We start from the raw sequence: 24,482 nt of genomic DNA on the forward strand, positions 1-24,482 counted from the left end.
AATGATTAAATTAAAAAGGAAGAAATTGCATTTTACTAATTTATTAAAGACATCAGGCATCGCATCCTACATGTTTATTCATAAGTTCACTCATATTCATTCAACAAATATATAGGTTCTGTGCTAAGGTCTTAGGAGGCAAAGGTGGATGAGCATACTGCTTAGTAGAAAAGACACACCAATGAGCAAGAAATTATATTACACTGCACAAAATAAACCAAGGGGGAAAGAAACTGCCCACAAATTTTTGTAAATACTTTGTAATCAAAAACATAGGATAAAAATGTGCATGTTGATAGAAACAGGAGCAAAAAAGCCCAGGAATATGTTTGTCCCAAGTTGAGAGAATCTAAGGGTACGCAGAACTCCCTAATAGTAATTTTTTGCAACTTTTCCCTGTGTTTCTTTTGTGGTTCCACATTTTCAAAGAGCTCTTTTTCCATTTTCTTTGGAAGACTGTCATCCTCATCAAAGTCATGCAAAATTTCCTGCCAGGCATACCTGAGAAGTGTGTGACAAGCCTTCATTCGGAGATGGGCCCTTGCATGTGAATCTCTATCAGGGATCAGAAACAAACCCAAGTCTAAGAATTCTGATTTGTGTTCACAGGATTTTTTCTGAGGTGTAGTCTGATCATATCCAGCAGGACATTTGGTAGATCTATAAATCATATTTCCATAAGGGTGTCTAATGTTCAAAGTCCACATCTTGCTAATGCACCATTTATTCTTTTAATATAGGCTATAAATAAAATTTCTCACTCATATAATAAACAGCATTGATCTTTGTTATATTTACTTAGAAAAATGGGACTATGTATTATATTTCAAAAATTATAAAGAGTAAAACTACCCAGTAGTTTAAGAAATTTGTAATGAACATGTAATGAGATTCCTTCTGCCTACTCCATAAATGGGTCATAATTCTGTCTGCAACAGTACAGCCTAGATTGCTGGGGTTCATAAAGTTTACTTATTAGATAATGTTAAGAAATCTTAATTAACTTAACTTTTCCTCTCAATAGAGAAATCTAGAGAGTGACTTAAATAGCATCTGCACATATGTGCCAGCTTGTGATAGAGAATAATATATGAAAACACTTAAATTAGTCATAGTTTGAATAACTGAGCCAGCCTCTGACTTCTTTTTTTTTTTTTTTTTTTGAGACAGAGTCTCGCTCAGTTGCCCGGGCTAGAGTGAGTGCCGTGGCGTGAGCCTAGCTCACAGCAACCTCAAACTCCTGGGCTAAAGCGATTCTACTGCCTCAGCCTCCTGAGTACCTGGGACTATAGGCATGTACCATCATGCCCAGCTAATTTTTTCTATGTATATATTTTAGTTGGCCAGATAATTTCTATTTTTTTTTTTTTTTTTTTTTTTTTAGTAGAGACGGGGTCTCACTCTTGCTCAGGCTGGTCTCGAACTCCTGACCTCGACTGATCCGCCTGCCTCGGCCTCCCAGAGTGCTAGGATTACAGGCGTGAGCCACCGCGCCCGGCCTCTGACTTCTTATTAAGATGAAGATGTGAATAGGAACAGTAACCACCGTACAGAACTGTATATATAAAGTTCCAGGCCACTGTTTAAAGCACATTTGCCTTTCATGGAATCATGAAATAATATGAGGAATGCTTGGCTGAGGGCAGGATAAATATTCAGGCAAAACAGGAAGCATATTTCAACTCTAAATATGCATACATGTAAATAAAGTTCTCTGGGGCAGACTGTGATCGCCAACGTGCTTATGGTAATTTGATGTAACTGCAAGCATTATCAAGTTACCAACATCTTCAGGGACAGTTCCTGTGCTAGTAGAGCTGCTTGTACACTTTTAAAATGTAATGGAAGTATTACATGTGGATATGAAACTGGTGGGGTAATGACTGTCTCATTCAGAACTGCATGCAGCACAAGTGGCTTCTCAAGTCAAAAATCTCCCTAACAGTTAAAAAACAACAGTGCCATCTTGTGTTAAAAATAAAAAACACAGCTTTCTCACCAACTCCATTTCTTTGAAGAAAAAAGTCATTCTTAGTTGTAACAAAGTTAGCAAAGTACAAATAAGAATCTTCACCCAAAACCAGATGTTTAATTTTCTTACTTGGAATTTATCTATCAGCTATTGAGCTTCCTGGCAAATAAAGTATAATCAAATCAGTTTTAGAGCAGTCACTTTAAAATCCATCTTACTTTATTAATTTATTTGTTCATTCATTCATAGAATGAATCATTCATTAGTTATTCATTCCTTTAGCCAGTGCTTATTGAACATCTACTATGTCATAGGCACAGAGTTATAAGCATTGGGGACATAGCAATGAATAAAACAGGTAAGTTCTTAGAGTTCATGGAGTTTACATTCTAGTGGGAAGAAAAGAGATAATAAGCAAGCAAATGAATAAATAAATAAGATAAATGCTGTAAATGGAATAAAATGGGATATTGTAATGGAAATTACTGAGGTGAGGTGAGATGAGGTCTACTTTAACAATGGAATCAGAGAAGGTTCTTCTGAGAGGTGATGTTTGAATTGAGATCTGGACAATGGGAAGGAGACAGCCATGTGAGGATCTAGAGGGAGAGCATTCCAGGTAGAGAAAAGAACAAATGGAAAGGCTCTAAAGCAAAAATACATTTTCCCCATTTGAGGAACAGAAAGAAATTGGTTTGACAGGTATGCAGTGAGTGAGGGGAAAAGTAGTACTAGACAAGGCTCAAGAGGTAGGCAGGGTACCCATAATTTGGTGAGAAAATGAGAAAGTTTCCTTAAAGCTCTATGTTCTGAAAGTCTTTTTTTCCATAAAGCATAAAAATGGGAGGCTAGTGTTCCCAGAGTTTATTTTTTCATTTTGCTTCTTATTGTTTTTACTGGACAACTTTATAATCCAAAGCAATCACAAAGGTTCCTTCTAGATTTATGTTCTACCCTCTTGTTTTATGGATGTCCGTCCTTAAATCATCCCAATTCTCAAATATGTAAACACCTCCAAAAAAAGCATTTTTAAGAAAGTCTGGGAAATCTTAGTGAGTTTTTAATGTAAGATGATTTAGGACCATGTCATCAGAAATGGTTTAAAGAACTAGTGAAAGTTGGCCTGGAAATGAAATAACCCAGTGTACTAATAAATATTTCAAATATTTTAAGGACTGTCAAGTAGAAGAGGAATAGGGCATAGTACAGAGAAATAGATGAAATCATCGGATGGAGATATCCTAAATAATTAATTATTTAAACATCGGAAGGGCTGTCTCATGAAATAGTGATCTATTACTAGGAGTATTCAAGAAGAGGCTGAAGCAGAAAAACCTAACTTAGAATGTGCATGAGATGCCTGTATTGTGTTTTGAGTGGACACAATTACTTTTCCTCAAAGACTCCAAGCTTTGATGAAATCTATGATTCGGAACAATGAGGATCTTTGCTCTCAAAGATGTTTCTTTCTTTTTTCTTACTTTCCATTTATTTACTTTTTTTTTTCTTACTTTCCATTTATTTACTTTTTTCCTAAGTGCAGACTAAATAACTCAGAGGCTAGATGATACATTCTTCAGAAGGGAATATTAGGAAAATTTCTGTTCAATTCCCGAACTGTTGAGAAAGATGTCATCTAGGACAATTCATTCTCTCTGAAAAAATGACTTCTACTACCTTTGTTAGTGTCAGGTCATAGGACCAGGTGAATCATCCAGCAAATGAGGAAATTTGGTTCTGAAAATATAAGTTCATATTCTTATAACTGAGGACAGAAACAGTTTGTAACAATGACATATATATATATATTAATTTTCATAATTATTGCAATGGTAACTGACCGGGTATTTTTGGTTTTAGAATTTGGAAACTAATTCATTCTTTCCTTCATTTATTGAGTAAATGATGATTAAAGCCAGTTACTCTGCTCTTCGAGAGCACATGTGACAAAGTTCTTGCCTTCAATGAGTTGGGTTCCCAGGTTGGTGCAGGGAGGAGTGGGACTGATAAATACATTGCTACATACGATCATTGCTGTAATTGATTTCAGTGATGAAGAGTCATTCTGCAGATAAGTACAGGGCAAGTAAAAGTACTTCAGGTAGAGAGAAATTAATATGTGGTTCAGAGGTCTGCAACAGAATGTAAATGGAATGTGCCAAATGCAGGTGACAGCTTGTAGTTGGCTGAGCAGAGCTTGGAGTTCATGTGGCAGGAAGAAAAAGTGTGGAGAGGAAGCCGGCATGGGAGTGCACAGGAAAGTCAATGACAAGCATGGATGAGGGTCAGAGGGCTTGGGATTCCAGAGTAATAATTTTTTCTGTCTGCAATAGGTAGCTATTGAAAACCTGTGGGAGAAGGACCGTGCATTAGAAAGATAATTGTCCACAATCGGAACTTAGAGGTGAACTGGAAGGAAGACATTATGGAGACAGAAACCAATCAGAAAGCTATTTCAATGATCCAGAAAGATAACTGTATATTAACCTGCATCTAACTTGAACCTACTTTAGGGAAGAAACTTAACTGTTCCTAAAGTCAATGTTTATGGAAATAAAACATAATAAATTCCTCAAATAAATGTCTACAATTCTAAGATTCTAGTCTTTTAAAATAGTAACATTATAACAATATAACTGAAAGTAGATCCTCGTAATGGTTGAACATTGAAGCTCCAGTTCTATCCTCTTGCCAAAAAACTAATTAAATACTAGCTCTTCACCTGCCATGAGTTTCACAAACTTGGCATGGGCTCCCTGCGTGGGCTCTGTGCTGTTGTCAGGCTAATGAGCTGAGTTCAAAAAGCAGCCAGGTAGCTTTTCTGGCTACACTGATTACTTACAGAATTTCAGTGGAAGCATTTTCTGTTGTTAAAGTATCTTTTTGTATTTGCTTTTCTTCAGTTTCTGTAACTTGCTTCTTTTCTCCAAAAATTGCTATCGGTTTCACAGCAAGCTTGCCTCCAGACACAAGGTGACTTTGGACTTCTAAAACAAGACCTGAGCAGAAATGCACAAATTGCAAGGACATATTAATTACAATCGTAGAGTATCAGGAATTTAAAAATACATGCTAAAATACAAATACAAAAAATTTCCAGCTTTTCGGTCTATACATCGTTTGTCCTTTGAACTAAGTCGGATTTAATTTCATTTAATTTTTGTAGATTCTTTTCTCTTAAGATATTCTTAGTCAAAAAATACTAAAAATAGGCCTTTCAAAAAATAAGCGAATTATTTTAGATTCTAACTATTCAAACGGTCTACATTATTCAGATATATTTTCTAGGTCATTCTCTGGGATCCAAACTCATCAGTGAAAGTTCCAATGACTTGAAAGACACATGCAAAGTTTTACTGTACAATGTTTGATATATGTAATAGGATAATGTTTTCATGTTTTAAATTATATTGTTTTTTTCTCTTTTTCTTTTCTCTGTATAGAACTTTTGTCCTGGATCCTGCGCAGTCTTAAGGGAAAGAGGAGGATCATGAGGAAATTAGGAAGGTTACACAGGGAAAGCAAAAGTCCAAAGATAGTTTTTGACATTCAAATACCATACTGCCATAAGACAGTAACAGTGCAACTCAGGATGGAACAGTCACGATCTATGAGCCTGTAGCCCCCATATCAAGGTTTAACTTCATGATTGACCTGGAGAAAAACCACCATTTCTGGGCCAGAGGGGACTGGGGACACAAGACAGACAAAGCCAGAAAACCAGCACAGCGTATCCTGATTCTCCCCACTGCCTTCACTTTGGGTATCTTAGTTAAACCAGCGAAACATTGAGGACACTGCCCATTGTCCAGGACACTGTGAAGAGGTTACCTCTCAAGCTACCCTTGCTACTCCAATCTGAGGCACAGCCATGTCAACCTGCATCCGGTTTCTGGGAGGTACAGTGGTGGCCCAGGATTTGCTGAGAGTCTTGCTGGGGAGATTTCAAGAGGTGGTTGCCAAGCAGAGGTGAGTTAGCTCTGCAGCAAGGATGACCACTCAGTCATAGCCAGGCTTCAGAGGGCCAGAGGGAGCAGAGGGGAGGCTGAATTAGGCAGGAAGCATCACCCACCCAGAGCATTGTCTGGGACAAAAGAATGGAACACAAGTCACCCCAGCCATAGATTTCAGCCACCAGAGCCCAGGAAGCAAGCTCTTTTCCTTTATCCTAGAGAGGAACTAAAGTGGTATGGAAACTAAGACATCTGAAAGTCCTCCCAAGGGACTGATTAAATTAATGGGTGCGACAAAATTTAAAGCCAACTGGACGATTAATTTCTTTTTCTTGATAACAATGCACAAGGCTCACAAAGAAAGACAGATCTGTTAAAGACAAAATGAAGAGATTCCCTCTGGGAGGCCGAGGTGGGTGGATCACTCGAGGTCAGGAGTTCGAGACCAGCCTGAGCGAGACCCCGTCTCTACTAAAAATAGAAATAAATTATCTGGACAACTGAAAGTATATACAGAAAAAAATTAGCTGGGCATGGTGGCACATGCCTGTAGTCCCAGCTACTCGGGAGGCTGAGGCAGTAGGATCGCTTAAGCCCAGGAGTTTGAGGTTGCTGTGAGCTAGGCTGATGCCATGGCACTCACTCTAGCCTGGGCAACAAAGTGAGACTCTGTCTCAAAAAAAAAAAAAAAAAAAGAAGAGATTATGTTTGCTTTGCACATCTAAATTGTAGTATTAACTAAAATATGCAACCCTACTAAATATATGGTAGTCTAAAGAGTTAAACAGCAAGATGCAGAGGTGAAATATGAGCTGCTTAAACAAACTTGGATTTTTTTTTTTAAGCAAAGTAATATCATCAAGCATTTTATTTTGGCGGAATATATTAAGGCAAATAATTCCAATGCTTACCTTCTATCTTACGTGTGCTGCAAAAGATTTGAATTTTGGAAATGTCTGATGCTAGGTTCCTCAGAAAGATTTGTTTCTTTTGATGAGCAATGGACAGATCAGGATTGATCCAATGTTCTCCACATGAAACATATACCTATCAAAAAAGAGTCTGTGATCCTGTGTACAGTTGTTCACAGAAGCATTTGTAATAGCCAAAACTGGAAACAATCAAAATAATCAAAATTCTACAATATGTCAATGATTAAAGAAACTATGGAATGCTACTCAGAAATAAAAAGGAACAAACTGCTGATAAAGGCAATAACTTTGATGAATTTCAAGGGTTTGTACTGAAGAAGGAAGGGAAATAGGTATTTTTTCAAGTTGATGCCTCAAATTCCATAAATGGGAGAAAAGGCTGGGCCACTAAAATCCTTCTACTTCTCAGCCTTCTCCAGCAACCTCAAATACAGTGTGTGAAAAAGCAACTATACTTTTTTCCTGAAAAAGCAAAATTATCATTTAGTAAGAAATCATTAAACAACTCCATTTTGAAGCTCTCAAAAAGAGTAGAGCATCTATCTCCTTCAGAGTAGGAGACAGAAATTACAAGTGGTGAATAATTTGAACTTCTCCAGTTTCTTCCTTAATTTATAGAGTGAGGATAATGAAAATACCCATCTCATAGGGTTATGATGAGTGTTACAAGGGTTAACTTATACACTGCCTTGAAAACCATGCCTGACACATAGGAAGCTCTCAACAATGTTAGCTCTTAGTGCTACTTTCTAATGGTTGCTCAGTTAGGATAATCCTGAAAAAAAATAAGAATAAAAATAGTAAGCATATGAAGTCTTATATTTAAGGACATTTTTACTTGGGTGATATTCATCTATTAATATTTTTAGTTTCAAATCCATGTCTTTACCAGTTCATCTCTTTGGAGGTCTTCTAGGGTAAATATTTCCTTCCCCTTTTCATTGAACAATCTCCGAGCTGCAGAAGGTAAATTTAAAATTTCAGTGCACCTGTAAAAAGAGATATAAAAATTGACCTTGCATACAGAAAGCTTCAGGTAGCAAATAAGAAAAAAATAAAAGAAATCAAGGGACTGGATCGTTAATGACAACTCTGTAGGACTGCGAGACAACCGAGAGCTGGACTCTGGAGCCTGTCAGACCCTTTTGAGTCTCATTTTCTAAGTTGTGGCACTTTGGGAAATTATTTATCCTCCCTATGCCTAAATTTCTTACCTTCCAGGCTTGCTGTGAGGCTTAAAGGTTGATTTTCCAAAGTGCTGTGCACAGTACCAGGCATGACCAACCAACAGGTAGGCACATTGCTATTGACTTTTCATTCCTCAACATGTTCTACACTTTCCTAATTCTGTGCCTGTGCTCCTGCTCTTCCTTCCCCCTAAAACATCTTCCTGAGCTTTTTCTCTTGAAGTTTTGATCTTTCTGCAAGGTTGTCAAAGTCACATCTCTCACCAAGTTCCCCGTCACCCTTCCCCAGAAGTGAAAGGGTTAGATAAACTAGAGCTGAGTGTATCAGGAGGAGGGAAAAGATAAAGCTAGAAAAGAAGACAGGAACCAACTGAAAGCACTTAGGATTCCAGACTGATGAACCTGGTTTCTACGCCATAAAGCAGGAAGGTACTGAAGGTATTAGAACAGACGCATTGTGCTGTCAGATCTGCTCTTTAGAAAGTTTACTGCCAGAAAGGCAGAAAATGGGCTGGAGGAGGGGAGAGACTGGACAGCCAGTTTAGGATAGAGGTAAAGAGATACAATTGTGAGGAAGGAAAAACAGAGCTAAAGGGGAGTGATGGGGCATTTCCTAAAGAGCACTGTGTGATGATCCTGCCTTTGGAAGAAGGAAAGAGCATGATTCTTGCCAAATATATTTTGTGTTAGAATGTACTGCTTATAGTAAATGAATTTGAGGTAACTTTATGCTCATCAGTAAGACTCATCTGTATGAAGAGTATTTCTAAATTTTATTTCCTGCAATGGAATAGAACAATTAAGCAGATAATTAGGCCCTCCATTTCTCTGAGGGGGTCTAAGAAGTAAATAAACCAGTGGTAACTAAGTCCCGGCTGCGCACATCACAACTCTGGAGGCTGACGGACCAGGAAGGACTGGGCCATGTTCCTCGTGTATAGGAACTAGTAAGATGTGGGTGGGAGGAAACTATAAGACAACTGAGTGCAAGTCACAAGATTTGTCTGCTTCTGTTTGGGTGATACTCAAATTCCCAACCCAATTCCTTCTACTTCCCCCAAATTGATATGTTTGCAAATCCAAGCAGTTATAGTATGCCCTAAGAAGAGATACCATTATCATATCTGCCCCCACTCACATTTTCCTGGGGAGAATGTTAGAACCATGGAGTATTCTGTTTCAGGACAATGAGCGAGAGAATAGAAGAAATAGGCTATTGGTGAATCTTTTTTCCTCTCTTTTTTGAAACCCCTGTTTTAATGCTGAATTTGGCTTGTACAGGTGGGTTGGAGAGGACTGGGAAAAGCAGTTTCCTCTATATTTCATTCCTCTAACGAGTTACATGCTAGCCCACATAAATGGGGAGAGAAGAAGAAAAGAATTGGCTCTTAAGCACCTAATACGTAGTGTGGGCTCCGGAGTCAGATTGCCTGCATTCAAATTCTAGCCCTCTCATATATGGGCTGTGTAACCTTGGAAAAGTTACTGAACTTCTCTGAGCCTCATTTGCCCCATCAGTAAAAGATGAATATAGCAGTCCTTATCTCATAGGGATAGTTAACAGATAAATGTATGAATACTTGTAAAGTGCCTGGCACATATAAAGTCAGCAATGCATTAGTAAAATGGACCAAGCACTGCGAGCATTTCATGTCTTCTCTTGAATTTAATTCTCGCACCATTTCTGAGAAGCTTATTTTACTGAAAAGGAAACTGAGCCTGGAGGTGAAGTTTTTTGCTCAAGGTCACATAGGTAGCACGTGAAAGCTGAAATTCAAACCTAAATCTCTCTGGGTCTTTTATTGCATCATGTGGCCTCCTTAGAGGGCGTCGTCATAGAATAAGATATTAGAGTTAGAAAGTGAGGAAACTGAGGCCAAGATACTGAAGGAGCAGTCCAGAATTTTTTTGTTACATGGGGGCAAAGTCCCCAGAAATAAAGTCCTCTGACTCTCACCCCAGGAGTTAGGACGAGCAACCATGTGTCCTGCTTGGGTTTATAGAGTTCAGGAAAGTGAGGCTTATCTCTGACTTTGCTTTCTCAAGACTGGAACAAAGGAGGAGAATCAGATGAAGCTGCATCCCTGAGGACTGTATTTCAATACAATCCAAGGTGTCCCTGAGAGAAAAGGGCAGCAGGGAGAAGAAAGGACCTGTGTCTCCTAGATCCACAGGCAGCTATAGCTCTGGGCAGCAGTAGAAGTCTCCTCAAACCAATCACTTGCCAGGGAACTCCACCCCAGAGAGCTCCTCCACATTCTTCTGGTTATTTCAAAATAACAAAACCTCCAGGAAGGTGTTTAATTTCTTCTTTTATCTTCTTGCTTTGTATTTCTGTCTCATTTTTCTTCCTCTCTTGGTGGCCTACCCTGCCAGCTGCCCCTCATGAGGTTCCCTCCCTTTCCTGGTTATATATACAGTGATCCCTTGATCAGTTTCAGTTATGTATAGTTAAATACGGCCATGTGTGGTTTTCTGATTGTTTCACTAAGCAAACTGCCTTCCCCAAAAAGTTGGAAATTCTTTGAAAGCAAGGAGTGCCTTGCCCTTTAAAAAAAAAAAAACAACAACAAAACAACAACAACAACATAAAAAAACGGCTGAACATCCAAAACTAGATGATGCACATAATATAAACACAACAGATGCTGTTGAGGAGAGTCAAATTCTTTCTTGCCTTCCTCTTCACTCTTTAGCCAACTCTCCTATTTAATGGATGAGGAAAACAAGGCTCAGAAAAGGGCAGGGCTTTGCTGAAGCCTTCAAGCTATTTAATAGCAAAGCTGGGGTTAAAATCAATTCCCTTGCCTCCTAATCTCCATGTTGTCAGCAACTTTATAGGAAGTAGAAGGTATCAACAAAAAACAGTTCTATATCTATTATTCTAAAATGGGGCTTAGTATACTATCAGATATTCTTTCAGCTCCGTAGGAAAAACTAACAAGAGAAGTGAACCTCAAAACTGTCCTGAGTGACTTATTAAATAACCAAAGATAGCATAATTTTCTTTATATTCAATAGACTGCCCCCTCATATTTGGCAAGGCATATTTCACAAAAAAGTTCATACCAGGTGCCCCACCTTTGAGCAGTTATCTAATTCTCGATTTTGTAGGAAAATACTGATTAAAAAAAAAAAATTACATGTTTCACAAATATGATATAGGTTAATAGTATGGTTTGGATGTTTGTCCCCTCCAAACCTCATGTTGAAATTTGATCCCCAATGTTGAAGGTGGGGCTTAATGGGAGGTGTTTGGGTCATGGGTCATGAATAGATTAATGCCCTCCCTTAGGGGTGAGTGAAGTCTCTATTAGTTCCTGCAACAGCTAGTTGTTAAAAAGAACCCAGCACCTCCCTCCTCTCTCTCTCTCTCTTTCTCTCCCTCTCTCTTTCTCTCTCTCTCTCTCTCTCTCTCTCTCGTTCGCTTCCTCTCTTGCCATGTGATCTCTATACACACCAGCTCCTCTTCACCTTCTTCCATGAGTGGAAGCAGACTGAAGCCCCCACCAAATGCAGATGTCCAATCTTGAACTTTCTAGTCATCAGAATTGTGAGCCAAATAAACCTTTTTTCTTTATAAATCACCCAGCCTTAAGTATTGCTTTATAGCAACACAAAATGAACTAAGAGTGATTTTTAAAAATTGGTTTATAGTAGATAAAATATAAAAATTTAACTATCCTGGCCTCAATCCAAACAAATATAAACCAGAGCAAGGCGTTGTAAATTGTGGAACATATTTTTAAATGAGATTAATTTATATTTATAGAGTTGGTAGTTCAGAAAGCTAGGGGATTTGCCAGACCTTGAAATTTGAGGAGAAAAATTGTACTTAGTATTAGTATTATAGACTCACATAGTTTATATATTTTACAGATTAAAAACTCCAGAATCATTATATTAACAACTATTTTCTTATGCAGGTACATATGTATTGTGCGTTATCTGTAATACATAATCATTCAGGCATTTGAACAGAGAATACCTTTGCATTTAAAATATTAAGTATTTACCTTTCCAAAAGTTGGTGAAATTCACTCTGGTTTGTTTCTGTTCCAGAATACTTAGTGACACAGATTTTCTCTTTCCTGTTAGTGTTAACATTTCTGAAACAAATGATCCAAGATTTGATTGATATGTCAGTACACTTTAATTATCTCTCAATGTGTTTCAATATGTGAAAAAATTTATTGTGATTTGCCCTAAAATAATCTTTCTTTCTTTAAAAAATACTGTTTCAAAAACTATTACAATTAAATATTAAACTTTATATTAAATATTCAACAATAGGACATGTTATTACATAAACATTGATACTATGAATAATTCATACAAGAAAATAAATTTTCACTATTTTAAATTCTCTTCTAATAATGCTGAACTCTCTGAAATGTAAATTTATCACCTTTTAAGAAAACTCAGAGATTGCATTCATTTTATCTGTAATGCTTTATTCATATATTATCCTATTATTAATCCAAACCTAAACATTTTAAAATTGAAAAATAAACAATGATGGTTATAGAAAAAGTATGCTAAATTGGAATATACATCTGTTCAAATTTTCAAGTTAGAAAACTATTCTGTGCATTTTTAAAATCCTTGTATTTTATTAAATGAAACAGTGATCAAACACTACATAGTTATTCATTCACTCATTAGAGATGGTGATCAAATATAGTTATTTATTCATTCAATAGCACTGATTTAGGGCCTACTGTGGGCCCTTAATCATATGGTTAACAAAGTGACTCTCCAGTACCTTTCTACTTGATTAACCAGGACACAATGTTCCATGACCATCCCACAGCAGATTGCACATCTGCTATGGATGAATCACACATCATTCCTGTTTGCTGTCTCATGGGTAGAGACATAAGCAGTTAATCATGAAATAGAATGGTAGGTGCTGTGCTAGTAGAAGGCCCAGGGTGATGGGAGCAGTGGAGGACATAGCAGCGACAACTAACTCAAGAGGAGGGAGCATCTAGTTCAAAGTGAAAATATAGAAATGAAGTCTAAACTCATTCTCAAAAGATCTTTACCATAAAGACAGATCAGAGGTGTTGGAAAATGGAGGGGGTGAGAGTGGGAACGGAGGAGGAGTGTTGAAAAGAAATAGAGCTAGAGAAATATGCAGGGATAGGTCACAAAGAGCCCTAAAATCTCTATTAAGGATCTTGAGTGAGTCCAGAGAGCATAACTGACTAATCAGTAATACATATACTACAATTATTTAAAATATAAAATTTACTTTAGAGCCTTTCCTCTTAAAATTTCTTAAAATATCACTTATAAAATTTTCCTTAACTTATAGTTCTGAGAGATGAAATTTGTCTGTAAGACAAGAAAACTTATGAAGGTCTTAACTTATATGAACTTGACAGCCATTATCAAGACTAATTGACAATATCTTGTCACTCACCAAGAGTAATAAACAACTAGGTAATCAACAAATACTATCTGATCTTCCTTTGACTTTGCAGATAGAGAAACCAATAACAACAACAAAAAAACCTCAAAACTGTCTCAATTAAATTATTAAATAGCTGAAGTATAGCATGTTACTAGAGCAGGATTTGGTTAGAATGGATCTGTATTTCATCATTCTAGCATGATTTTGCTTGTAAAGACACTAAATGGCCCAACCCTCTTTCTTCTTATACATAAGTTTCAGGTTAATGCAAATAATGTATCCCTATATGGTTTTTGTTTCTTGTTTTTAGCGTTTCTTTTTTTTTTTTTTTTTGTGAGACAAGGTCTCACTCTGTCACCAGGCTACAGTGCAGTGGCATGATCATAGCTCACTGCAGCCTTGAACTCCTGGGCTAGAGTGCAGTGGCATGATCATAGCTCACTGCAGCCTCGAACTCCTGGGCTCAAGCGATCCTCCTGCTTCAGCCTCCTGAGTAACTGGGACTACAGGCACCACACCATGCCCAGCTAATTTTTTTATTTTTTGTAGAGATGGGGTCTCTTTATGTTGCCCAGGCTGGTCCAAACTCTTGGGCTCAAGTGATCCCTCTGGCTCAGCCACCTAGAGTGCTAGGATTACAGGTGTGAACCACCATGCCCGGCTGCTATATGTTAATAGAGTTTATTTCTTCTAGAAGATATGTAGCTTGGATTTATTAAAAGTTGTATAGCAGGGCTTCTACCTTGCACAACTCTAGGATGCCATGCATAACGATGACAATGTGAGCGGTGCTCTCTGAACCTGGGCAACACAGTCAACCTACTGTAATCCAAGACTCTTTCCATTTAAACTTTCTGTTAACCAATACTTACATACAGATCGGGGTGTGAGTGTGTATGTGTGTGTATGTGTATGTGTGTGTGTGTGCGTGTGCGTGTGTGTGTGTGTGTGTGTGTAGATGCTATTGATGATCCTACAGAACACTTCCAGAATCAGCAAAAAATGATTAAACTAAATTCAGTAGAGTTTTAGTGTCAAGTGCTTGCCAGTGTGTTTTAATTATTTGGGAATAGTTAATTTGCATGGTGAATGAAGTGACTCTCTAATACCTGAATACCTGATGAACCAGGACACACTATTCCATGAACATAGCCTACAGTAGTAGAGAGTTTCACATACTCTGTGACAGATAGTTGTCCAAATTTGCCAATTTCTCAAAATATGTTTGGATTACCTGACTGAATGATGTATTTTAAAATACTAATATGTTAAGATAATATCTGTATATAATTAAAAATATAGAATAAAAAAATAAATGTAGGAAGGAACAGAAATTATGTGTTAACTTTGGGTGTTTAAAAAAAGTCATACAGTACTTTAAGGACATTACCCTAACATTTTACATTGAGCAGAATGAACTAATTATGAAATGTATGCGTCAAAGATTTCAATTTCAGGCTTGACTATACTTTGAAGATTAATTTTTTACTTTATCATCTTTACAGGCAGTTCAGTGGTCAGCCAATCTGAATGTTACTCATTGTTCAGCGATGTATGAAGTATATTTAATCAATGTGAAGAAAGTAATATTAAACTATTATCAGCAGCCTCAAATATTCTAAACATCTCAAAAGAAAGGTCAAGAGGTAATATCGCTGCTAATAGTATGAGAAACAATGTGTTTAACTCATTCTTTACACCAGAGCTTTTCAATGATCTATTATTTCTTTTGTCATAAAATGAAAGTATAACAGGCGACTTTTCTCCAATGTTGGAGAAATATTGGCTGTTTGGGAAGATTTTATTCCAATCATAAGGTAAGCTAAAGTGCAGATCAATGCTTTTCTAGGACTATAAACTTTTAAAATGTTATCCTAAGGAAAGAATATAAATTATATAGTAATACTTCTGAGAACTATATTTGTTCATTAAATATTTCAAAGATTTAAACATAAGTAATTACATGTAATAACTAAAATAAGGAATTACAAAACTATATTTAGGAAGGAATTTATGAGTTCATTTATTTCAAGATGCATTAAATAAAACTCAAACAAAAATGGGAATTCAAAATATACATTGATCATAGAACTTTTTAAAATCAGAGTTACCCATGTCTAACTCATCTTCTGTGCTTAGCCTGAATCATCGGAGTTCAAATTAAGTTCCTGACATAGAAACTAAATGACTCTTAATATCTATTTTCATCTTCAAATATCAATATGAGATCCCTTTTTCTAAATAAACACAGAAATCACCCAGAAAAAAACATTCATAATGAAGACAAAAATCTGTAGAAAATAGAAAGTATACTTAATAAGAAGTATGAACAAGTTGTTCTTACTGTGTTTTCCATCCAGGTGAGATGGCTGGACCAAGTACAGTAAGGGATCTGTTTTTATTCTTGTCTCCATTCCGCAAAACTCTTAGTCTCACAGGGACATATTGCTCTGGTGTCTTACAGATGGGTTTTTTCATGGGAGGACTATTTGGAACAAGCAGTCCTTCTATTGGCCAATCAAACCCCTTCAGAAAGAAATGATAAAAATGTAATAATAAGTAAATAAGAAGAGTCATTTCTAGATTAAAAAACATTAAACACAGCACTTATACCCTTAATCTTTCATTCATTCAACAAAAATTTATTGGGCACCTAAGATGTTCCAGATGATTTTAATTAATGCTTTATTTTAATAAAGAGGAAAGATAACCTATTTCAAAAATGTATCTAAAAGCCTGCATTATGTTGCAACATGGGTGATCTATTCCCTTTCATGAAATACCATTCTAGAAAAATAGAACTGAATTAACATGGAATTTTTTTTTGCTCACATGTGAAGTATCTTTAATCAATGTGAAGAAAGAATTTGTGAAAAGTGGTTTTAAAATAGCCTGAAATAATATCACCTTAACACATTTCAGATGTTTCCATTGTAGAATTCTGTTACTTTGTACATTCATTTACTAACTCATATGTTTGTCAAATATTTATTGATTATTATATTCTAGGCACAGTACTAGTCACTGGAAATAAAACTATGAACTAGACAGGATACTCTCCCTCAAGGAATTTATAGGGGGGTTCTCAGAAACTTATCTAGAAATAGACTGGGAACAACAACAGTGTAAGTATAATAATGACAGGTTATGGGAGTTATGGGGCCACATGGGAGGGGAAGTTAACTCAGAAATGCCACATAACTGACTCCTGAAGCCTCGTATCAGACTTAAGGATTAATAGAACATCATGTTTGGATGATAAAAGGAGGGAAGAATGGCTTCCACATTGATAGCTTGGACACCTGGGTGGATGGTATTGCCATTCACAGAGACAGATACTTGTAAAAGCAGAGTAAATGGAGGAAGGGGTGATCAGAGATGATATTAGACAAGGCCAAAGTTTGTTCTTTCTTTCTTTTTCTACCTTCATAAACAATTGTCCTGGCAGCATCCCTTGTTAATCTGCAATGACCTGTAAAATATCACAATTCCATATACGTGTAGATCTGTTTCTGTTCCCTTCAGTTTGTCTTTCCCAGAACAGTACCATACTACCTCGATGACAATAATTTTATATCATCACTCAGGTCAAGGAGATCGCTTCTCAATGTGAGTCTATGCACTGTATCACCCATAGAGAAATTCTGGCTAGCCAAAAAATGTCACCTGAACTAAACAATGTTTCGCAGGATGTGATTAAAATTATCGACCACATTAAAGTACGTGCCCTTAATTCACATCTGTTCGTGCAGCTCTGAGAGGAGATGGACGCAGAGCACACACGTCTCCTCTTATACACAGAAGTGAGATGGCTTCCTAAAGGTAGATCGCTGGCCAGAGTTTTGAGTTACCAGAGCCACTCCAGAGATTTCTTTTAGAAAAACACTGGCAGCACATTTCGGTGACACAGAATGGGTCACAAAAGTTGCTAACTTATGTGACATATCCAACTTGCTCAACGAATCAATCTGTCACTTCAGGAGAGAACGACACTGTCACATTGAAGTCTTGGTGTAAAATAACTGGTATTTCTACCTTTCTTACTGAACCAGGGAAGAGAAAGGCAAGAGAAACAAGATTCTCCCTTGTGCTTTGTTTGTGATACCTGTTCATTCACAGAATTAGGATGTGGAACTAAGATTTTTTTTTCACTGTCCCAAGCATGCTTTATTTCTGATGAATATATCTGAAATGTGTATCTTAATTTCTAGCTACTTTTAGACCTTCTCACTTCCAACTTGTCTCAAGACAAGTGGTCACCACTGCAGACACTGGCTTTAGCACCACCGAAGCACTGTGAACTTCAGACGGCTTACTCTCCTTTCCAGTTAGGTGAAGGAAGCCCACCTGAAACATCACAAAAACCTAATCCCAAATATAAAAAATTAACTTAGGTTTCAAAACTTTCCAAATATATGACTACCATGATCAGTTCTTCTTTTAATGTACTTTAATTTCTGTTCTGATGTTTAAGGCACTTTCATTTTGTCCTTCATGGAAATAGAGAAATATGGTGTCAGGATAATGAAAGACAACAAAAACATGGGTATGTAATTAAACTGACTGGAGTGCTGTTTCTTCCCCCTCCATTTTCTCAGTTGGAATTCCTACGTTCCCATTCATTTCCTTATTGGTTTTCTCTGTGTTCACACTATTCCATGGCACAGCTGCACTGTCAGGAGACCCTTGATGGGCTATGGTGCTCCCTTAAATTGATAATTCTACTTTTTCTTTCTCACCTCTCTCTCATAACCAGAGAAAGTGTGTCTTTTTTTTTTTTTTGAAAGACTGGCTCTTAAGCAGTGATCTAAGCTTTTAGTTATATTGGCCCTCCTTCATTTATTTGTTATTAATAAAATTATAGATTCTTTAATTTTCTCTCTTGAGCCTTCTCACACCTCCTTTCCCCACTTTATTCTGACAGCTAATTCTCCTCACTTCTTAAAAGATTAATATACTTTTAACTTTCTTTTGTCTAGCATGAGCCCATCCAAATAGATATAATTTAGCAATTTAGAAATTTTAGAATCATTCCCCACTGGCTCATTACAAAATATTACATATTTTCAATCTCACTTTTTCAACAGTTTCTTCCTGAAATATGAAAATCCATTGCTCCTTACCTTTAAGTGTTGAAAAGTACAACTTTTTCTCCAAGGGGTGAGAAAATAACTTGAATTACTATAAATTTTTCCAGTGAACTTAATCATAGAAGAAACCAAAAGAATCCATTAATCTTGTGTTTTAATAAGGTTTTAACATATTTTTATTTATTTACTTTTTAATTTCAGAATATTACAGGGTACAAACACTTTGGTTACATATGTTGCCTTTGCACCACCTGAGTCAGAACTACAAGCATGTCCATTCCCCAAAAAGTGCACACAATGCCCATTAGGTGTGAATTTACCCATTCCCTCCTCCCCCTCCCACCTGCCCGACACCTGATGAATGTTACTTCCACATGTGCACATAAGTATTGATCAATTAGAGTGAACTAACAACCTGTTACAGAATGGGAGAAAATATTTGCATGCTACACATAAAGTCCTGATAACTAGCTTTAACATATTTTGAAAATACTGATATCCTCAGTATACTCAAGAAATGCTGTTTGTTCATAAAAATATTAATCAATTACTTTTTAAGATGAATAATATTTAAAAGTGCAAACAGCATGAGATCAGTTCTCAAAGCAGCTATCACCACTGAGAGGTAAATAATTTTTTGTATTAATGCAGTCTGAGTCACAATAAAGATAATTCCATATTTCCATATTGTTTATATTTCCTTAAATCTTCCCTTAGTCATCATTCTATTTTAGAAGGTTCTGATTCAACCAGTGAGGAGGTACAGGGAATAGTGATTTTCAAGGGGAAAGAAAAAACATGGTTGAGACCAGAAAGTACGACAAAACAGGTAAGTTGATTGGCCCTCTTCTAAAAACAATTAAAAAGGTCAGGACAAAATATTTTTTAAAAAATCTTTTAGGTTTGTCATTGACCTAGCAATACAGTGAGACATACCTGAGACCTGGAGAGGTAAGCAGAATGCTAAACCTGGCTTTTACCTTGAGGGAAATTGCTAAACCCCAAGGAACTTGAGTTTCTGTTTCCATGGTCTTGCAGGAGAAGGGCTCAGGAGACAAATTCCAGGGCCCACCCAAGGTGGGAAGTCAAATAGGAGATCCTCTCCCTCCATAAAACAGGAATCACAATAGGCTACACTTCACTGAAAAGGCAAACCAGAAATAATACCTCTTCAGGTGGTTACAGATAAAATAGATTATCTCAAACATTTTTACTGTGTGAAGAAAAATAATCTTCATTGAGAATTCATACCATAGGCTGATCCTTGCTTGGAGTTGAAATCATATCAGACAAAGATGAAGGAAAAAAATTAATAATTTGGAAGAAAAATGTCTGAAAATATGATGTAAAAATGTATGATAAAGATGCAAAGCAATGAAAAATATGAAAGAGGAGTTAAGAGACATGGAGATCCAAAATGAGAAGCTCTAGCATACACCTAATTCTATAAAGAATGGATTGAAGGAATATAAGAGAGAGAATATTTGAAGAGTGCTGGGTGATAATGTTCCATAAATTATGCAAGATACCAATTCACAGATTCAAGAACCCCAAAGAATCTGAGACTCGGCAGCAGGATAAATAAAAACATCTTCTCTCAGATATATTGTGGGGAAACTATAGAATACCAAAGAAAGAAGAAGGTATTAAAAGCAGCCAGCAAAAAAAGATAGATTATCTTCAAAGAGTTAACATTTAGAATGATAGCTGATTTCTCTGTAACAACTATGGAAATTAGAAGTCAATGATGATTATTTTCAGTTTGCCAAGTGAAAATACCTTACATGAATGAGGGCAAAATAAAGACATTTTCAGATAAGTGAAAATTGAAAGAGTTTGCTTCCAATAAGTAAAAGAAAGATGTAGCAGGCAGAAAGAAGTAGTCCCAGGTGGTAGGACTGAGACGTAAGGAGGAATTATAACAAGAAGGATGAAAAATTGGGGTAAGTCTGAATACATATTGACTGTACACAATAATGTTAATATCTTGTGGAAATTCTTTAAATGATAAAATTAAAATACATGACAATAATAGCATATAAGTCACAAATCATGATTGAAAAAAGATTCTAACCTTCTTGATTGAGAGAAGAGTAAATATATTTAACTTTAGATTTTGATCATTTATGCATGCAAACTAAAATCTTCAGGATAATAACAAAAAAGAATGGAAATAGAGGGTATAATTTCCAAATTAGCAGATGATAAAAATATAATGAGAAAAAAGTGAATATAAAGGAACCACAAGAATAAGGGAAAAAGAAACAGAAAAGTCACGGCAAATAGAAAGTAAACAATAATCCAAATACAGTATATACTTCTAATTACAATAAATAGAAGAGGTCAAATACTTTAGGTTAGAGAAAAAGATTGTCAGACAATTTTTTAAAATTAACTATATGCTGATTATTGGGGACCCCTCTAAAACAGAAGAATATACAAACAGAAATTAAAAGGATGGAAAGAAGAAATACAAGGCAAGTAATAACCAAATGAAAATGAAATATTTCTGTTAGTATTGGATAAATGAGACTTTTACAAGAGCTACAGAGAGTTTCTACATAGTTATAGAAGTTTCAATTCACCAGAGAGAGAATTTTGAACATATATGTGCCTAAGAATTAAATTTCAAAATATATAAAGTAAAATTTGACAGACTTCAAAAAGAAATAGAAAAATTTGTCTCCATAATGGAAGACGTAATCACATCTTTCTAATTATTGAGAAAACAAAAGAATTAGCAAGCTTGACCTCTTGCATCAAACAAGTGCAATTCAAAAGCTTCATGGAAGTTGTCAGAAATTTAACCACACATCTAACTCTGGGAAGATTCATAGCAAACAGGACATCTCCAAGACACATAGTATTCAACCTGGCCAAAGTCAAAGTGAAAGAGAAAATTCTACAAGCAGCTAGACGTAAGCAACAACTGACCTACAAAGGAAAACCCAACAGGATTACAGCAGAATTCCCAGAGGAAATCTTACAAGTCAGAAGGGAGTGGGCCCCCATCTTCAATCTTCTTAAACAAAACAACTTCCAGCCTAGAATTTTGTATCCTGCAAAACTAAGTTTCACATTTTATGGAGAATTAAGTCTTTCCCAGACAAGCAAATGCTAAGAGAATTCGTCAAGTCCACACCTGCCTTGCAGTAAATCCTCAGACCTATGCTATACATGGATCAGCACAATAGATGCCCACCATTGTAAAAACCCCCAAAAGCTAAAGATCAGAGCCCAGTTACCACAATGGCTCAAGAGGTAAAACAGAGCAATAAAGTGCTACTCAACAGGAAGAACAGAAATCTATTCCATTTATCAGTTCTTTCAATAAATGTGAATGGCTTGAACTCCCTGCTCAAGAGACATAGGATGCTGAATGGATACAAGCCGAGTATCTGCTATCTCCAGGAAATACACCTAAGTCACAAGAATTTATTTAGACTCAAGGTGAAGGGATGGAAAACAATATTCCATGCAAATGGAAACCAAAAGAAAGCTGGTATAGCAGTTCTCATATCAGAGAACATAGACTTCAAATCAACAAAAGTAAAGACAAAGATATTCATTATATAATGGTAAAGGGAACAATTCAACAAGAAGATATAACAATTCTAAATATTTAAGCGCCTACATAAAGCAAATCCTACTTGATCTAAACAAAACGATAAACAGCAACACCTTAATAGCCGGGGACTTCAACACCCCTCTGACAAAAGAGGACAGATCCTCCTAAGAGAAAATAAACAAAGAAACAATGGATGTAAATGGAACTCTAGAACAAATGGGCCTAACAGACATTTATGGAACATTCTACCCAAAAACCATTAAATATACACTTCTCATCAGCTCATGGGACATTCTGTAAGACTTATCACATCATAGGCCATAAAACATGTCTCAACAAATTTAAAAACATAGAAATTATACCATGCATCTTCTCAGACCACAGTGGAATAAAATTAGAAATCAATTCCAATAGAAACACTCATCCCTACACAAAGTCATGGAAACTAAACAACCTAATGCTGAACAATATTTGGGTCAAGGAGGAAATTAAGATGAAAATCAAAAGATTCTTTGAACTAAATGATAAAGGGGATACAAGTTCTCAAGAAGAGGATCTTCAAGCTATACTACAAGGCTATAGTAACCAAAACAGCATGGTACTGGCACAAGAACATAGACATAGACCAATGGATCAGAACAGAGAACCCAGATATAAAACCATCCTCATATTGCCATCTGATCTTTGACAAAGCAGACAAAAACATACACTAGGGTAAAGAATTCCTATTCAATAAATGGTGCTGGGAAAATTGGATAGCCACATGAAGAAGACTGAAACAGGATCCATACCTCTCACCACTCACAAAAATTAATTCATGATGGATGACAACAGACTTAAATCCAAGGCATGAAACTGTAAGAATTCTAGAAGAGGTGGGGAAAACTTTTATAGATATAGGCTTAGGCAAAGAATTTATGAAGAAGAACCCAAAAGCAATCACAACAACAACAAAAATAAATAAATGGGACCCGATCACCTTTAAAAGCTTCTGTACAGCCAAGGACACAATCAATAGAGCAAATAGACAACCTACAGAATGGGAGAAAATATTTGTATGCTCTATATTCAGTAAAGGGCTGATAATCAGAATCTACAAAGAACTTAATCAAATTACCAAGAAAAGATCAAACATCCCTATTAAAAAGTGGGCAAAAGACATGAACAGAAACTTTCCAAAAGAAGACAGATTAATGGCAAGCAAACACATGAAAAAATGCTCAACATCTCTAATCATCAAGGAAATGCAAATCAAAACCCCAATGAGATTTCACATAACTCCAGTGAGAATGGCTTTTATCAAAAAGTCCCAAAACAACAGATGTTGGCAAGGATGAGGAGAGAAAGGTACACTTATACACTGTTGGTCGACTGCACACTAGTACAACTTCTATGGAAAGTATTATGGAGATGCCTCAAAGAACTAAAAGTAGACCTACCATTTGATCCAGCAATCCCAACACTGGGTATTTACCCAAAGGAAAAAAAGACATTCTATAAAATAGACACTTGCACTCAAATGTTCGCAACAGCACAATTCACAATCGCAAAGATGTGGAAACAACCCAAGTGCCCATCAAGAGATGAATGTACTAATAAAATGTGGTACATGTATACCATGGAGCACTACTCAGTCATAAAAAAAAAGGTGAACTAATACCTCTTGTATTAACCTGGATGGAATTGTAGACCATTCTTCTAAGTGAAGTATCACAAGAATGGAAAAACAAATACCACATGTACTTACCATTAAATTGCAACGAATCAATCAACACTTATGCGCACATATGAAAATGACATTCATTGGCAATCCAGCAGGAGGGAGGGAGAGGAGGAGATGGATAAATTCACAGCTAGCGGGTACAATGCACACTATCTGGGTGATGGACACACTTATAACTTTGAGTCAAATGGTACAAAAGCAAGTTATGTAACCAAAATATTTGTACCTCCGTAATACTCTGAAATTTTAAAAAAGTAAAAATATAAAAATCATTTAAAAGTATAAAAAAAGGAAAAGAAATTTGACCACATTCTGGGCCTGAAATTAAGTCTTAATAGCAACTTCTCATACTAAGTAACACAACCTCATTAAGTTGGCCACTGGGAAGGACTGGCCACATGTAGGTAAGCTTGTTCCATAGAGGATTTTCAACTCTGGAATGTTTCCACTGGTATGGCTTACTGGTCCCTTCATGTTTTATGGCCCACCTAAAATAAAATAAAAGACAAAAAGGAATTAAGCAACGTTCAATATTACTTTAAAATATTCATTTTATTCATTGAATACTTGCTATGTACTAGGCAAAGGCCTAGTCTGAATTAAAAACCCGAATCTGATATGCTATTTATAATAGACAC

At 36.3% G+C, this 24,482-nt stretch overlaps 1 protein-coding gene across 1 annotated transcript in view; it reads right to left on the bottom strand.

The window, feature by feature from the left end:
* LOC123642548 (doublecortin domain-containing protein 1-like) overlaps positions 1 to 24,279 on the bottom strand; it is a 58,633-nt gene extending 34,354 nt beyond the window's left edge. The window contains exons 1-6 of the mRNA XM_045557715.1: positions 24,209 to 24,279; positions 15,808 to 15,989; positions 7,747 to 7,846; positions 6,837 to 6,972; positions 4,815 to 4,971; positions 391 to 555 (exon numbers count right to left, since the gene is read on the bottom strand). Coding sequence (XP_045413671.1) covers positions 391 to 555; positions 4,815 to 4,971; positions 6,837 to 6,972; positions 7,747 to 7,846; positions 15,808 to 15,989; positions 24,209 to 24,244 — 776 coding nt within the window. The 5' untranslated portion in view covers positions 24,245 to 24,279. The remainder of the gene's footprint in view (positions 1 to 390; positions 556 to 4,814; positions 4,972 to 6,836; positions 6,973 to 7,746; positions 7,847 to 15,807; positions 15,990 to 24,208) is intronic.
* Positions 24,280 to 24,482: the final 203 nt, after the last annotated feature.

Source organism: Lemur catta, chromosome 7, assembly GCF_020740605.2.
Source record: "Lemur catta isolate mLemCat1 chromosome 7, mLemCat1.pri, whole genome shotgun sequence".
NCBI classification, from domain to species: Eukaryota; Metazoa; Chordata; class Mammalia; order Primates; family Lemuridae; genus Lemur; species Lemur catta.